The 18,453-nt window shown below is 42.1% G+C and overlaps 1 protein-coding gene across 2 annotated transcripts in view; it reads left to right on the top strand.

Annotated features, from left to right (window-relative positions):
• The first annotated feature begins 7,974 nt into the window (after window positions 1–7,974).
• The window catches only part of hhip (hedgehog interacting protein), a 58,266-nt gene continuing 47,787 nt past the window's right edge, over window positions 7,975–18,453 (top strand). Inside the window, exons 1-2 of one of the 2 annotated variants that reach the window (XM_061680564.1) lie at window positions 7,975–8,530; window positions 17,430–17,622. In XM_061680564.1, coding sequence (XP_061536548.1) covers window positions 8,222–8,530; window positions 17,430–17,622 — 502 coding nt within the window. In that variant the 5' untranslated portion in view covers window positions 7,975–8,221. Of the gene's footprint in view, window positions 8,531–8,718; window positions 8,810–17,429; window positions 17,623–18,453 lie in introns of those variants that run through there. The other variant, XM_061680565.1, reaches the window with a different exon arrangement.

Raw genomic sequence — 18,453 nt, 5'->3', positions numbered from 1 at the left:
CGCACACACACACGCACACACTTTTTTTTTTTTTTTTTTTTAAGCCCACTATAAAGGCAATTAGCCACAAGGCCCAACTGGTCAGGGGCGGTGCTTAATGTCTTCTTGCTTCTGGCTGAGGAAAGACATGCACGACAGGAGCAAAACCAGCAATCGGAAAAGGAGGGGAGAAATGATCAAGGCCACCATAACGATTAGTAGACTCGAATAGGATCGACTAGCATCAGAAGAACAAGATAAATGAAGGAATGAACGAACCCTTCGTTCTGTTAAACCTTAAACAGGAAAAGTTTGGATGTTGAATCCTTTCACTGGGATAAGTATGGATGTTGTACACTTTAAGTAGGAAATGTTGAAACAGCCTGTGTCTGTGTTAAATCCTTCCACGGGGAATAGTGTGGGTGATGAAACCTTTCACTGGGAAAAATATGGGTGTAGAACCCTTGCACCGGGAAATGTTAAATCACAGACGTTCCCTGTGGCTGTGACAAAAAGTGTCTGTTGAACCCTTTCACTGGGAAAAGTGTGGGTTTCGAACCCTTTCACCAGAGAAAGTTGAATCCCTCACATTCCCCATGGTTGTGATTAAAAGTTGTGGGTGTTGAACCCTTTCACCAGAAAAAGTGTGGGTGTTGAACCCTCTCACCAGACAAACTGTGAGTTTTGGACCCTTCGCCACACCCCTGAAGCTCCATTTGCCATGTTTGCGCCGTACTTATGGCCCAAACATCTCATGCCACCGCGCTAGAGAGTCTTTGGGTGGCTCGGCTTAGTCACGCCATGTGTACACTTGAGTCAAACAAGGCCTGAGGACACTCCAGGGTGGTAGGGAGGACAGATCTGAAGGTGAAACCGGTGTGGTCCGGCGGTTGAAGTCGCTGATTTAGTGACTGTTGACATCGGGCAGGCGGCCCGGGCTGAGTCACCACGCGTGATGCTGCGTTTAAATGTCCCGGTGTGTTTCCGACTGTTCACACAGCTGGGGAAAAATGGGGCTACTGCATCCCATTTTGCGTCATGGAACCCCCCGAAGCTTTCGTAAACAGATGGACGAGGCTCATTAAAGGGTATTAATGGCGCTGGATGCCTGGAAGCGGAGACAATTGCCAAACGGCGGGCCGTTAAAACAAAGTTGCAAGCATAACACAAGGCTGCTGTGTGTTGAGAGCAGAACTGTGGGATGATTGGTCGCTGATGTCACGCCGACGGCCTCATGGAAAACCGAGGAATGTGATAAGTATCGAAATCAGGGCGACACCATGAAAGCTCAACACCAGAAAAGATGTCCAATGTGGAATTAATGATGGTGTAACATACCACTGGTTGCTCATTGTGCTGTAACAGCGGTCAAAATGTGGGTGTTGAAAAAAAATCACAGGGAAATGTGCGGGTGTTGAAACACCCACATCCCGTGTGGAGCAATGAAGAAGGTGGGTTGAAACCATTGCATGGGAAAAGCAAGGGTGTTAAAACCTTTCACTGCAAAATGTGTGGGTGCTGTACCCTTCTTTTTTGGGACGCTTTCACCAGAAAATATGTGGGTGTTGAGAAACCCACATCCCCCACCAGTTAGACCCGAAAAAAGTATTGATGGTGAACCTGTGTTCAACCCTTTTACCGGGAGTGCAACGGGTGCAACAACAATGTTTGGGTGTTGAAATGTTTAACTTGTTGAAACACTTTCCCCGTGGGTTTAAAGAATGATCTTGGTATTCAACCCTTTCACTGGGAAAAGTGTGGGTGTTGAAACATCGACATCCTCCACCAGTTTGAGAAAATGTTGATGTTGAAACCCTTTACAAAGGAAAGTGTGAGTGTTGAAACACACATCCACTGCAGGTGGGATGAACAGTGGGATTGTTGAACCCTGTCACTGGGAAAAGTGGGGTTGTAAACACTTTCAACAGTAAAAGTGTTGGTGTTGAGACACCCATAACATCACTGGTGTGACGAAAAATATGAAAACCTTTCACTTGGAAAAATGTGAGTGTTGAAACAGCAACATCCTCTGCAGTGTGAGAGAGGATGAAATGAAGAGTGTGGCTGTAGAAAACATTTTATCTGGAAAAGTGTGGGTCTTCAAATCTTTCATCAGCTAAAGTGTGTGTGCTGAACACTTTCACCAGGAAAAAATGGGGTTGTGCATATTTTTATTGGCACAAGTGTGGGTTTTGAAACACTCCCATGGACCTGATGATGTGTGCACCCACACTGGAAACATTTGGGTGTTAATAACGTTTGTCAGGAAAAGTGTGGGTGTTGAACATTTCACTGGGAAAAGTGTGGGTCTTGAATCACCCACATCCATATCCCTGTGTCAAAACGTTTGGGTGTTGATATCTTTCACACAGAAAAGTGTGAATGTTGAATTTATTTACTGGGGAAAGTGTGGGTGCTGAAACACCCACATTGCCCACCAGTTTGACAAAAAGTGTGGATGTTGAACCTTTTCACAGGGAAATGCGTGGGTGTTGTAACACCCACATCTCCTCCGGGTGCCTTGAAGAGTGTGGGTTTTAAAACCTTTAACTGGGAAAAAGTGTGGGTTTTGAACCCTGTTACTGGAACAAATATTTGCATTGAACCCGTTCAACGGGAAAAGTGCTGGTGTTGAAACACCCATATAAAGCGTGAATGCGAAATAAAAGTGCGGGTATGCTGTCTCTTGGAATCTCTTGAGTCCCTCCAAGAAGGAGCATCTAAGGAAATATAAGGAAATAAACATGCTGTTGTTGTCATCTTTTACGTCGTGTGCTTGGCGGAGGGGAAAACAAATGAGAACAAAAGGACGAGCCGACTCCGCCGAGGTTTGGCGGTTTCCGGTGGCGCTTTTTTGAGAAAGCACAAATGGTTGCGCTGTCATTAGGCAAACAAAAGAACAAGACAAGGATCACAATGTGGGTATTTCCTCCATCTGGCGGAGCTCCAACCTTGTGTTGTTGATCCTTGTGTGTCTACGAGCTGACCAGCGTCCTCTGGCATGTCTTCATGGGAGAATTTCCTCACTGACTCAGCAGGACTAAGACAGGCAAATAAACTTTGCTTTGTGGCAATAACAATAAGTCAGAATTATTGTTTTCTGTTATATTTTTAGTCGTTGAGAAAGAGTTCACTGTTTTCTTTGGAATACGTTCAAATGTTGTACCTTTATAACAGTCCTACACTGGTTGACTTCAGAGTTGTTCTCTGCATTCCATATTTGCAATAATGGATCAGACTGTCGCAGTTATGAAACCTTTATTAACTGGAACAGGGAACGTTTGAATGTTTAATGTGATCAATTTCACTTTTTAAGGGGATATTGTTAACGCCGGAACTCTTTTGGCACAATTTGCAAAAAAACACGCTTATCGAGGCTTCCGTCAAGTAGTTAGTTATTTTTTAAATGAAATTTGCCTCCCATCAGTCCTAGCAACGCTGTTTCATCCAATTCCTCCATTTTGGTAGCCAAGCTCTGACGTGTGTGTCAGTGTCATCGATTTACCAGGAACTTGCGCCACTGACACGGGTTTCATGTTGTTTGGAACACAAAATGCGATTAAAATGCGTTCATTTTTTAAAACTAATTCATTTGTTTGTCATGAATTAATCGCAAATAAGTGGGGTTGTTGAACCTTTTCACTGGGAAAAGTGTTGGTGAAAAATGTTGAAACACCCACATTGACTGCAGGTGTGAAGAAAAGGGGAAAACAGGGGTTGGTGAATCTTTTTGCAGGGAAAAGTGTGGCTGTTGAAACATCAACATTCCCATGGGTACAATCAACCTTTTTTGGTTTCATCAAAATTGGATGTGTGTCATATTTGCGTAATCGTGCAAACTAACAGACCGACAACATCAAAACAAATACAAGGACCTCGTGCCCCTCACATGTCGGCACTTGGCGGAACTAACCGTGTTTGGTATTGGCTGGAAAGGGAATGCGGAAAGGGAGCTTCGGAATTCTTTCACGTGAAGCCGATGTAGCAATTGCAATAAAAGGACAAGACAACGAGGAATGAGACGGCTTTGGAAATTGAGACTCTTGCAAGAGAACAGACATGCTCGGTGTGAGTGTGTGTGCGCACACGTGTGTGCGTGTGTGTGTGTGTGTGTGTGTGTGTGTGTGTGCGCAATGATCTGTCTCTCAGTAGATGGGCTGCGCTCTGCTCCACAGCTGCATCCCACATGTTTTTTCGTCGTGGACTCCCAAACTGAAGCTACAGACCTTCTGCGCGGGCTACAACAGGGTTTATCCGAATGGTAGTGTGGGCGCCCCCGGAAGTGACCCACGTGAAAAGTGCATCGGCCTGATCTGGTTTAATAATGATACATATTTGCAAGATTTTTTTTTTACCTGTAGTTTCCATTTTTTTTAAGGGATATATGCATAAAGGCGGGGGTGTGTGGCAGTTTTGATGGGCTGTTAAAGGGGATGTAAGGATTTTAAAAAAGCATCGCCGTCTGCCTTGCAAAAAACGAGCATGGAAATAATTTACAAGATGGGATGTTTTTCCCCAGTTTTGTTTTTTGTTAACTTTTTTAGGTGGTGCGCCAACTGCTTCAGCATGTTGTAGGCGGTGCACGGCTTGACAAAGGTACAGGAAAAGTTGAATTGTACGAAAACAAGCTGGCTAATGTAATGAATGCAGAAGGTAGGGATGTTTTTCCTGTACTTTTCTTGGTATTTCTTTTCTTTTTGAAGGTCTGTGGAAAAGAGAAGGGGTGCGCCAGCTACGTTGGGATATTAAAGAAAGAAAAAACAAAACGGGAAAAGCTGTGTTGCACTGAAATGAGCCAGCTAATGTAAAGAATGCAGAAGGTGGGGGGACCATGGGGGTGCATCTTCCTCATAGCCGGTCATTTCCATAATTGCCCACAATCAAACCGGACCCCCATCCTGGAAGTGGAGACCCCCAAGTAAGAACAGGTGCCAATTCTCTGACTAAAAACAAAAAAAAACAAAAAAAATGGGGGGCGTTGTTTCCCGTAATCGCCACGGTCATCAGCTCTTGAATGGCTATAGCGTGACTCTTAGGGGGACTGAAAGGGGATTTGTCCCACATTGAGGGTGGTATCAAGATAAACAAAGACACCTTATACAAGGGATGCCAAATGCCAGACAGTGGAGTCACTTTTTCAAAGCGATCGGTCAACTTCAACTTTTTCTTGCATACTGTTTCTGTTTGATTTGAGAGTGGCACTTACCGAGGTGAAGCCGTGCATCTCTGAACTTATCTCTGTAAAGCCCGCCGCAGACCGAGCGATGCCGCCAAACCCGACTGGACTGCGTTGTCCGGCAACTAGTTTTCATGAGGGGCTGCTGGTCGGCCACCGGTTTCGCGAAAATTCAAAATTCAAAACTCGGTGAAAAAAGTACTAACTGGTTGAGTAACTTCTGGTTTGTTTGTTTTTTTAAAGCATGCCTGTCAAATTAAATTAAAATAACTAAATCAAATATGAATGTGCAAATTCAGATATTGTTGAACAATATCACTTAGTCTGAAACATAATAAATAAAATATTTTTAAAATAACAAATGATGAATAAAATCACAAATTAAGGAAAATTCAGCTCCAAGAAATTGTCTTCTAATATTTGGTTTCCACTTGTTAAACAGAACAGTATAGGCTAAGCAAGCAGAGATTACAATAACAGGAATAAGGCTGCAGTGGATAGAAAAAGTCTACACACCCCTATTCAAATGCCAGGGTTTTTGGGGTTTTTTTGAGAGGGGTGTTGAAAATAATAATAATAATATAATCTTGTATATGATTGATTTGGGCTTGACGTTTAACTTGCTGCCTTCTTGGCCAGGTCACCATTGCAAAAGAGATGTTCTGTCTCAGTTGATGGTTGTTGGAGAGCAAAGTATATTTTTGATGTGGTACTTGGTGTAGAAAGTCAGAACCACTGGCGTAGGGTATTAAAATTATGACTGTCAACTGTCTTTCAAGATTCAGACCAGCGTCGATCCGACGCCGCGGGCAGCGTGAATCTGCGTGGTGGCAGAACCGGGTTTTGGTCATTTTGCAGACGCGGGCAGGCGCGAAAGCCAACTTCATTCGCCGCCAATCAAAGTGTCACTCGTGCCACTCTCCACTTCATCTCTACTTCGTCCTCTTTGACTGACACTGACAGCAGTGCTACTGCTACTGGCAAAACCTGGCTGTTGCTGTTGTCGGTCACGCGCATTCAGTGTCACCGTGAAAAATGTTAAAACCTTTGTTTGTTTTGATTGTTAAAAAAATTGCCTTCCTCTTGCCTTCTCTACTCCACTGGGATAACTCCGCTTTCTTTTCCTCACGACACGCCCACAAGTTTGTAACTTTGTTTTGGTACCTTCTTCCTGAATCAAGTCCGTACATATGGAGTAAGAAGATAGAATAGTCAGTTGCATTAGAAGGTAAGGGGGTCGGTCGAAACGATCATGATTATACATTTGGATGTTTTTAAGCGTGCGAATTAAGACAAATAATAATAATTGATCATTAAAGAAAACGTTATGAATCAGTTTTTATGAGACGTTTGGGAGGCCATTGCCTGTCCGCCCTTGATCTTTGTACGTATATAATGCTTGACGTGCCTTTCTTCGTATTAAACCATTGCTGTTCATCTTTAAAGTAAGGCAAAGTTTTTTTTAAACTCTTTTAAATATTAACTGACTTCTTTTTACATTTGTGACATATGACAATTCAGAAGAAGAAAAAAAGGTTTGAGGCGCATTTCTTCACATTCATTTGGCAAACCAGTCTATGCCAGCTGGGCGTTCAGAATTAATTGAATGCGTTATAATTATTATTATTATTATTATCATTATCATCATCACTATTATATTTTTAAATCATCCCACTGGCTGGCACGCAGCTCTGGGGGGTGGGGATGAATACATGAGGAGCCGCTTTGATTGCCGGCGAAGGAAGTTGGCCGGGGTTTGGTGGGCTACGAAATTTCCCACACCGGTCTAACCTGCCTACGGCCGCCGCGCCAGATATATGCCGGTCATGAAAATACAGCCCCGACTGTTTTTTCTTGCTTATTTAACAAGACTCTTTTGTTGTTTTGGGCTATACAAATCGACTTGACTTGACTTTTTACTCTTTCGTGACCATGGAGAATGCTGCAAGTGTTTATGACGTGAATCATACACCACTAATTGTCAATTTAGTTAAGCCCTGAGTGTGAGGTGGGCTTATTTTTGCACTTGTATGACAGTGAAGAATGCCTGTACTGACAAAGCTTTTAAGATGTCCACAATTTGACCATTGAAATTATTATTTCCATGTCCATTTTTTCTTGGGGGTGGGGGGGGGGGGGGGGTAAATAACTAGTCATAAATAATGCATTTAAAGCACTATAATAGCACATATTAATGTCAATATCCTTGCACATTTTTTTAAACGGGTGTTCTAATTGCATCATTGCCAGTGAACATTGCCATATATTGGACAAATTACAGGTTTTATTTGACATGAATGCCAATATCATCGTAAATGTGGATTATTGTGGTGTGTTTGAATCCTCATGCACGCACTCACTCTTCCTTGCAGCCAGGTGACCGTCGACTTAGTCGTGTGTGTATGTGTGTGTGTGTGTGGATGTGCGTGCGTGTGTGGATGTGCGCGTGTGTATATGTGCGTGCGTGTATATGTGCGTGCGTGTGTGTGCTGCGCGCGCCCCCGCCGCACATATACGTCACGGCGCTCTTCTCGCGCGCTGGTTAAAAAGAAGGAGGAAAGCGCACGGGCAAAACATGTGAGCCCTCACGAGGACTTTCAGAAAAGAAGAAGGAACTTTTACTGTCTTTTTACCTGGGTTTTTTTTTTTTTTTTTTTTTTTTTTTTTTTTTTTTTTTTTTTTTTTTTTTTGGCTCAATGCATCTGCACAAAGAGGGATTATCATTATTATTATTGTCAACCGCAAGGGACGCCCGGGCTCTGCTTTTGTGGATAAATTGTCACCTTTTTTTTTTTTTTTTTTTGCCGTTTTCTGGGAAACCACGTGTATTTATTGTTTTACTAGGAGACAGACACCTGCAGCATGCTTGTACTAAATGTAAATGTAATGAACTCACACATACATAGAGTTTTAATATAACAGATTGCTTAATTATTTTTGTGCATCCGCCTGTTTTGGAAATATTGTGGATTTATTTGTTTGGATTTTTCAGTTATTTTTGTTTGTTTGTTTTGTTTTGAATTATTTGTGCATTTACAAAAAAAAAAGAATACTAATTATAAAACAATGAAGCACTTGCAATTCGTGCTGGTGCTGGCCATCGCTGTCAACGTTTGGGAGTGCGGCGACGCCAAATTCGGACCCGAGCGCGGTGGCGAACTGAGCGCCAGGCGGCGACGCTGCTACGACGGCAGCCTGCCCAAGCGCCTCAAGAAGCGGGAGAGGAAAGTCCTCTTGGACGGCGGCGGCTCCACGACCACCACGACCGCCACCGCCGGCGGCGGAGGCGAAGTGTGTCACCGGCTCTACCCGCGAGTGTCTTGCTGTCCCACCAGGAGAGCGGCGTACCAGATCGCGCACCGCAGGGATGCCCGGGTGAGGCTTACAATAGCGACACTGGGGGCTTTTTACGACCGTCGTTACGCTGTTTTATTTTGCTTTTTAGAGGTTGGTGCTTCGAAGGCTTTACAGACGTAATCTCAGGTTGTACCGTAAAGCGACTCTTTCGTTTAGGGGGTGGGTGGTTAAAATTGTTTTGTTTACGTCATTTTGGCACCGTTTTACGTTACGTGCCGCTCGGTGCGTCGGCCAGGTCGTTGCCATTGGTGACGGCCCACCTCTCGGTGTGGCCACTCGGGGGCTTACCGGCGAAAGGTAAGCAAAACGCGACGGGGGCTACGAAGTAAACGACGTCTGTTTAAAACCCTGTCCGCACATTGTCTGTTACTTTGCGAAGTTTTCCCAGGCTGTCTGTAACCACTGTGTCGTTCTTGAATGCCTCCCGCCACTAATTTTCCACATAAAAGATAAGGAAAAGATAAAAGATAATTCGCGTAATAACTTCATCAATAATTAATATTTCTGCCTGTTTAATAACTTCGCATGCATGTTGTCTTTTCTATTACGTTTTTACTGAGGTTTTACAGACCATTGTGTTAAGCGAAATGAGCTACAAATGCTCGTTAAATATGTCGTTCTTGAATGCCCCACCATCGCTGCAATTTTGACGGTTAAGGAAGGAACGTGACCTGGCTGCTAGCTAAACAAGGTCTTAACTGTTATTTTGTCCGTTTAGTGGCGTTTTGCAGACTGTTTTGAGACGTGAAATGAGTTTGGTGATCCAAAAACAAGCTCTAATAAAAAATGTGACGTTCTTAAATGCCCCCCCCCACACACACACACACACGTACATTCTGTTCACGTACAGTAAAAAAGGTGAGGCACGCGACCAATAGTTTTTACTTAATTACTTAATTTAAGTGTAACAACTCTGGTTGTGTCTTAGCTGTTGTTTTGTGGGCCAAACGGCGTTTTCCAGGCTATACTATGAAGCGAAACAAGTGAGATGAGTTTAAAAAAAAAAAACATGTCAGAATCCTCTTTATTTACCAGGTATGTCCAAAAAACACAAGGAATTGGTCTCCGGTAATTGGAGCCGTTCTAGTACGACAAAAGACAGTCAATTGACAGAGAACACTTTGGAGACATAAAGACATTGACAACAACAACAAAACATGTGCGGCTAATGTGCCTTTCTAGAACGCCCCACCACTACTTTCACGTAAACGTTATGGAACGTGACCTGGCTCATTTCAGCTAGTTTACCAACCCTTGCTGTATCTTATGTGTTATCTTGTTTAATTAACTTTTCCAGACTATTCTGTGAAACAAAATAATTTGGCGTCAAAAGCAATAACAAATGTGTCGTTCTTGAATGCCCCCCACCGTCATAACCATTTTCATGTAAAAGGTAAGTTTCAATAAAGTTTTTTTTTCTTTCTGTCTGAGCAGTATCATAGCAATTAGATTACGTGTTTTTCAAAGTGTTGCCATACTATTCTACCAAGCGAAATAACATGAGTGAGTCAGTATAACATGCCCCCCACCATCCTCGGGTTATGGTTAGCTTACCTAAAAGGTAAGAACGTAACCTGGCTTCTAGCTAAACAACTTCATTTTTGTCAGTTGAACACCATTGACTGCATCTTGTTGTTTTACATTTTTAGTGGAAAAACTTCAAGACTATTAAGTGAAGCAAAGTTACTTAGGCGAGGCCAAAAGAGCTATAACATGTTCGGGAAACGTATCATTCTTGAATGCCCCCTCACCCTCCTTGCCTGACTACTATTTTCATGTAAAACCATTCCTGGAATTATTCAGGGGGCTGCTGGGTGGGGAGCCATATTATTGCATCATTTAATTTCCTCAAGTCATGCAAATAAGCAAGGAGGGAGTTGAGGGTGGGGTGGGGACGGGGGGGTGTTGGGTTTGAATAAAGTCGACTTCTCCTCCCAGCTACACTGCCCACACACGGAGTCCATTCTGATTATGGCCAAAGAATAACAAGGCCATTGTGTTTGTTGGTTTCGCTAATGGGAGAAGCTGGAGAACATCACCCCCTCCCCTCTCCTTCCAGTCATCAACCCCGTCCAAGTGTTAATGCCTTTGGGAGTGTTCCCCTCCTCTTTTGCCAACCCAGATACACCTATTCCCCCGAGGACAAGTGTTTTGTTGGAGCTTAGTGTTGCCCACATCGCTTTTGCCACTGAATGACAAGTGCTCCTTTCAGATGTCTGGTGATTGGTTTCCATATCCTAAAATTGCTGTAAAGGGGATTATATTTGTTTAAAAAAAAAAAAAAAAAGGTCAAATGCTGAACTGTAGACTGTAAAACCGTTATTAATTGTACAGACAATGGTTAGGTCAACAGTTCTGTTACAAATACTCTTAAGGAGGGGTAAAAACTGTCACAGAAGTATAAAATGACGTCAGTTGCATTAGAAGCTAACTTAGCTGTCACTCTTTACTCAAGTTCCCCAACATATGGACTCAAACGCATTGCACCAGTCACAGAAATCCCAGTCCTCATCACCAGCTTCGCTTGAGAATCTTATAAGCTACCCAGTCAGTGGCCAGCTAGCTAGAATCAAGCAAGAAAAGTCTGTCTCCGACTGAGAGTTTTATCAGTTTAGCAGTTAATGGGCGGGTATTAAGCACGAGAAACTAATGTCGTGGTCTGTATCTTGACTCAGTGCTCAAATGTGGACTGAAATACGTGAAATCATTTACCAAAATCAAAGTCCTTGTCACCAGCTCCCGATCAGACTATTACAAGCTAAGCAGTCGGCTGTTAACAACTGAGAATCAAGCATGAAAAGCTAATGTAGCAGTGTACGTCTTTCTTCAATGCTAAAATAGTTGGACACAAATACCGCATTCGGCGCAGAATATCCAAATTCAATTATTCAATACCAGCTCCGACTCAGAGGCTTGTAAGCTAACCAGTAAGTTACTAGCAAGAGGCAAGTGTGAGAAGCTAATTTAGCAGTCTACATCTTTACTTGATACTAAAACATTTGGACTCAATTGGATGATCAAGGCCTTTCACTGTCATGACACCGGTAACAGAAATCAAAGTACTCAGTGCCACCACCAGATGAGAATCTTGTCAGCTAACCAATTGGCAGCTGGATAGCTAAAATCAAGCACGAGGACCTAACGTAGCAGTCTACGTCTTTACCTGCTGCCCAAGCAGATGGACGATCACAAGAGATTGATACCGGGTCCGACAGAAAGTCTTTCCAGCTAACCACTGGACAGGTAGCCTGCTAGAGGTAAACACAACAAGCTAACGTAGCAGTCTATGTCGTTACTTGATGCTCCAACAGATAGACTCAAATGCGTGGCAAGAGTCACTTCTGCATCCACATGAATTCTGTAATGCTGGCTGTAAGGAGGTATAGTGAGGTGTGCATGATATGCTGACATCATGCATTGTAACTGTTCAGTGTCAAAAAGGTTTATTTTTAAAGGCATATTTTCCAAAAATGTTGTGCCCCAGTGCCCCCCTTTTTCCGATTTTTAGGCATTCAACCTACCTAAACGCTAGGCTGTCATTGACTTTTTGTTTTTACACTTCTGCTCGACCACTGCCAGAAAAAAAGAGGACACAAACACAAAGCCTTGCTTGTTCCGCTTATTGGACGGCGAAATTTTGGAGTCCGTCCCGGCAACATATGGACGCGGGGCACGGCTGAGAGCACACGAATGCTACTCACCAAGGAACCTTTGCCAGCTCACGCCACTCGGAGTCACTAGGCAATTTAGAGTAGCAGGGCAGGCATGCCCACCACACTGCAGGGCAGTCTGGAGGAACACGTGTGGGGCTTGAGCTTTCCTTTTTAGGTAATGGAGACAAATGTTCTGATTTAAAAATGTTTTTTTTCTGTTTATTGACTGCACAGGCAATATTTACTTTCTTAATGGCCATACAAGCTTAAAATAAGCACTGGAAAAAACACAAAACAATGTACTAACCTTGATTACAAGTGACGGCTCAAAATGTTGCAACTTTTCACAAAACAGACTTATCTTTGTAAGAGCTGACAACTTCACTTCTTGGACTTCAGCTACTTTTCTAACGTAACCGTAGTTAACGTCAATAAGTGGTGGCGCTTAAATGTAAAAACAATTCAGAAAAAAACAGTCTCATCTTTGATAACAACTGACGACACGTAAAGCCGCTTTTCACTCGGCGGCTAAAGTAGTCAACTCCACTGCCTGGACTTGACTGATGCTATTGTACAGTAAACAATGTTAACTTTGATTGATGATTAAGTTATGATGTGTACATTGACGCTGGACATTGCATATGCTTCTTCTTCTTCTCTTATGCTGATCCTTTTGCGGCATGGGTGGAGCAAAAAAGCCCCAAAAAAGTTAAATGGTAGCTGAAATGAACTGGCAGTGTGCGCTGATTGTAAAATTTGCTGACATCTTGTGACACTTACGCTTGCGTTTTGTTACACACAGTTCTTGTGCGACATATTTTGTGTAATGTAAAATGTAAAACAAAAAACAATACGATAGTCTTCATTTACTCTACGTTTAAAAATAGCCAACAACTGACAATGTGTACGGTGAAACTGTAGCGCTTTGAACAAGAGTCCCCATAATTTATAATTTTCTCGTTTCTTTCTTTGAATAAATGGGGAAAAACTTAAGAAAAAGCAAAACGCACAATAAACTTTGCTAGATGAAATGAGTTGAGTCGCGCATACCTAGCGAGACATCGTACTTGCGAGATTTGCCAATATGCGTGATGTCATCGAGTTATTGTGCGACCTTTGAGGCATACTCGTTACAAATTGTACGACTTTTTAAGTGTTTGAGCCTTGAGTTCCATTTTTTGTCGTGAAATTGTATGGTTATGGACTGTACATAAGCATCATCAGATCAAACGGAGGTTCTGCTACCTTTCAGATTATACAATCTTTTAGGCATTCAAACTTTGAGGTTCCGTTGTATCGTGTTGGACTGTCCAAAATTTTCCGTATACGTTAGCATAATCAGCTTGGCGCTGGTGGTTCTAGCTACCTTTTTCGGGTAAACACAGCTTCCAAACAAGAGCGTCTTTCCCCCTCAGTGGCAGTTTGTTCCGCAATCAGGGAAAAGGCGTCCTTATGCTGTCCTTGGGTCCTCGCAGCTAATTGACTTGGACGGACTGCTAATTTGTTGATACCAGAGAGAGGGAACGATGTGCCTGTCTATCTCTACATTTGTGTTGACACATGGACCTCACACAGAGTAAAGTACTGCCAGCCTGCCTCTGCTTGCCCAAGCGGCAACTGCTCTTGACCCAAACCAGATTACATTGTGTTTTATTGCAGCTAATTTGCTACATAAATAATCCTGCTCTTTGCTTTTTGGATTAACTCTCGGGCTACTAACGATCCCCCGAAGTCGAGCTCTTATTTTTGTGCTTCCTTCGTTTCACGTGTCCCGTGGCTGGGAGTTGTCAAAAAAAAAAAAAAAAAAAAAAGAAGACTTGCCAACCAAAAGGGATAATTTGGTGCTCCAGACAGGCTAATTTACTGTCTAACTTTATGTGGGGAAAATGGGGTAAGGCTACCAGTGACAATTAGTGGAGTGAGGCTGATTATTATTATTTTTTTCTTTTTTTTGGTAGCACAACCCGACGATGTTGGCATTGGACCTAGGAAAAAATAAACAATGCAGTTGCTGCTTGGTGCAGTTGCAGTTTATTACTGTATCATCGTGTTGTACCTTAACGGTCTTTCTGCTTTGGCTGATTTGTGCCCACTTAAACTGGTTTGTGCAGTTTTTATTGACGCAACAGTCAAAATTGAAGTTAAACCACCCATTTTATGCATTACTTGCTGTTTTTATTGATGGCGTGGTCACAAAATTTACACTTAACCACCCATTTTATTCACTACACGTACTAAAGAGAGAGTACCAGGCGTGTAATTAGAGTGAAGCATTTAGTTTTTAATTTTTTTTTTATTTTGCAGAGAGTAGCCTACCAGGTGTGTATTAATGGAAAGGTCTGCATGACGTCATTTTGAGCGTTGGCCATATTGCAATTGCTGCTATATAGTTTACAATAGTTGGAAGCGATGTCTGAATGTGTTGTACCTTGATTATCTGTCTGGGGTGGCTTATTGTTGGTCATTTAAACTGTCTTGTGCAGTTTTTATTGATGGCGTGGTCTCCAAATCTGAATTAAATCAATCATTTTACTCGTCACACCGTTTTCTGCAAAGCGTACTGGGTATGTATTTGGGGTGAAGCATATAGTTTTAAGTTTGAAGTAGATGTCATATCCAGTGATTAGTTGGTGGTATACTTGCTATGACCACTATTGCACATGGTGCTGTATTATAGTTAATAATAGTTGGAAGTGATGTCTGAATGCGTTTTATCTTGACTGTCTGTCTGGGGCGGCTTATTGTTGGTCATTTAAAATTAAACCACCCATTTTTACTCTCGACCTGTACTATATTCTGCAAAGTGTACCAGACATGTATTTGAGGTGAAGTCTTTAGTTTTAAGTTTGAAGTACACACCCTGTGATTAATTGGGACGTGGTGTTAATTCGGTCATAGGTCACTATTGTGCTTGGTGTCCTATCTAGTTTATAATTTAGTTTAGTTTATAATAAAGGGCTTGAGATTGCGACCTTTTTTTCAGCATGTGCGACTAACAATTTCATCTAGTCACGTTTGTGGAAGTGCATATGTTTTAGTGCTCCCTCTAACAAAAACACTGTATTGGACATTGTGGTTTAAAGTCACCCTCTTTTTCCCGCTTGGCTAGTTTTCACATTGTGTGTAAACAGACTGCTTTGGACTGGCACATGGTTCCATGCAGACTACATTTCAGGGTTTAAGTCGGTACACATTCCACGCATGTGCATTGGTCCACGCACCGCATTCTGACCATCTCTTAATCTGAGACCATGTTACTCAATTGGAAAAGGGTGAAGTGCCCTCTCCAGGTCGGGAATTAGATCTTGCCCAAAGGGGATGAGTGGAGGGTGTTGTCCAGGAGTGAGGGAAGAATGGAGCGGGAGATCGACAGGCAGACCGGTGCAGCGGCTGCAGTGTTGCGGTCCCTCTATCGATCTGTCTTGATGAAGCAGGAGCTGAGCCGACAACTGTTCATCAGCATGCATGGTCATGCTTTACCCCCCAAAAAAGAGTGTGACCGACTGACAAAGTCAGTGCCACCAATGAATAAGTTAGTGTAGAGCCCGTGATAGTCGTAAGTTATGGCTGAATGTGTTGTTTCTTGACTGTCTGTCTGGATGATTTTTGTCCATTTAAACTGTTTTCATTGACGCATCAACATTTCTCAAAATCTCTGTCTCATTTGGGGATGCAAGAATTGCCTCCCAGAATTACTGTTCAGGCATCCACCCTCATAGAGCTTCCACAAGCCACATCTTAAAATGGTACCTTTTGCAGAATGCGGAAGGCACAGTTCTTCTTTTTATATATACTATGTTGGGGAAATGGCTAGTTAGAAGCTCATTTTTGACACCTTCAGGCATCTGAAAGGGCCCTACCATCTCACTCCATATTTTTGCAGCCCAAAACATCACTCTACAGCCTCGTTACTGACTTTGCAGCCGTATCGGGACATGCTGACTGTCCACCGACCATCCAGAACTCCATCCATCTAGACAATCCAGTAGCGCGGCATTCATCAGTGAATAATGTGTGCCACAGAAGCGTTCCCTAACACGCCTTAACAGTACAATGATTTTCTTGATATCCAGTGTTTTCTGTCCTTTGGCAAGGCATTGAAATATTATGTGCTTGTCATCAGCAGAAAGAGTCATTTACCTTACCATGCATAAACACTGTGACTTTATATTGCAGAACAACCTCGTTAAGGAATTTCCTTTTAATTAGGCTCACCTGGGAATCTGCTTTACAAGTCACAGTTCTTTCGTTAGGGTTTTGTTTTAATTGCGTTGTTATAAACTAATTATACACCTGCACCTATTTAATCAGAATCATCTTTATTTGCCAGGTATGTCAAAAACACACAAGGATTTTGTCTCCGGTAGTTGGAGCCGCTCTATTACGACAACAGACAGTCAATTGACAGTGAATACTTTTAAGACATCAAGACATAAAAAGACAATCACTGAGCAATAAGAGGTTACCACTAACGTGGTAATGCCGATACATTTTTATTTTTATTTTTGACAATTGTGAAAATGATGCCGAGTCCTCTAACAATTTAGAGTAGTTTGAAATGACTACTAGAACAATACAGTAGTCTGGTGCAGTGACCATTGTGCACATGGCTCAGAGGCTTCAAGAAATTATGCAGTTTAAAATTACTAGTAATGCGATAATCTGGAACAATGTCAATTGTGCAAATGGTGCAGATACTTCTCAAGCACATGAGTGGCCAGTAATAACTGCATTATTTTAACAGCTATATACAACATAGTGCCTCACAGAAACTTTCCTCCACATAATTGTACTTAATCGTAGGCTTATTTGCATTTTTCACCATGCATTTGCCTTAATACGCCTTTAATGGAACAAACTAGTTTTTTTGTGAACATGAATTAACAGTGTGATGTTTTTCTTGAAATGTCGAAGATCTGTCTTCCCCCCGCGTTATGCATAACAACTGTAACTTGCATAATTATGTGGAACAACCTAATTTCCCTTTAATCAGGCTCATATGGGTGGGGAAAGTAATTATCAAACCTGTCTTTGATCAATTAAATAGAATGGACAGGAGAAACAACGTATGCAAAATCCTCTCAGATGAACAAAACGTTTATTTAGCCTAAATCCTATGTGTATAATCATTTCGTACAGGCAAACAGCAAACAGGCCAAGTAGTTCACTCCATTTTTTTCAAACCTAACACGATTAATCAATACTAAAAAATAATCAGGCGTAGATCCTTGTTGAATGTGTGTATGTGTGTGTGGTCTCCCCAGATCTTCACCACCAACAACACGGAATGCGGCCGTCTGCTGGAGGAGATCAAGTGTGCACGCTGCTCCCCCAACGCGCAGGTGTTATTCCACGCGTCGGACCCAGGCAGGATGCCACACAGGGAGCCCGACCTGCCCCAGCTCTGCCAGGACTTCTGCCGCGAGTTCTACTACACCTGCCGGGGACACGTACCGGGTAAATAATCCCGACAGAACGTCTCCAAATCACAAGGCTTTGTTTGGTTACCTTGTAAGATTCACTCGCGGTCAGTCAGATGTTACGAGTGTATTTATTTATCCATTGCCTTACCTCATCTGACCTCTCCTTCATTTGTTGCCGACCACCCCTCGTTTGTTTGCTAGCTTGTCCTCCCTTTTTTTCTTTTCAACTCATCCTCTCACTCCCTTGTATCTTTTTTTTTTTTTTTTGCAAGCTTATTTTAATTAGCATAACAAACACGGACATGTTTTCCTGACCTTGATTGTCGCAACCACACACACGCCCAGATTTGTGTTACCTTCTGACATATGCGTGGAAAATAATATGGTGCAAAAACAAGCCAGCCCAAGCAAGCAGCCAGTTATGGACTAAGAAACAACAGCAAGATTTTTGTAGAAGAAATTCTTAAAATAAAGATGTGGAAAATGATCTTTTCTTCGTATTTTCTGATAATAGTAATTAAATATCAATATCTTAGTTTTTTGTAACATTTTCAAAAATGAAGTAAAATTTTTCTAAATGTTTCAACATTTTTTAATGTCCTTTTTCCCAAAAAGGAAATTTTGTCAAATCCAGCCCAAACGAGCAAGCAAAGCAGTCAACAAGAGAAGCAAAGAATTTTGTAATAAAAAAAAAAAAAAACATTTAAAAATTAAATAAAGATGTGTTAAAATGGAAAAATACCATAGTGAGGATAAGCAGTACAGAAAATGAATGGATGGATGGATATATATAATTAATATGTATAAAGAATATTTTTTTATTTAAACATTTTTTTTGTTTACATTTTTCATCATTATTCCCACC

Source organism: Phycodurus eques, chromosome 6 (assembly GCF_024500275.1).
Source record: "Phycodurus eques isolate BA_2022a chromosome 6, UOR_Pequ_1.1, whole genome shotgun sequence".
Lineage (NCBI taxonomy): Eukaryota > Metazoa > Chordata > Actinopteri > Syngnathiformes > Syngnathidae > Phycodurus > Phycodurus eques.
The sequence above is the reverse complement of the archived record's forward strand: the minus strand, read 5'-3'. Positions and strand labels throughout refer to the sequence as shown.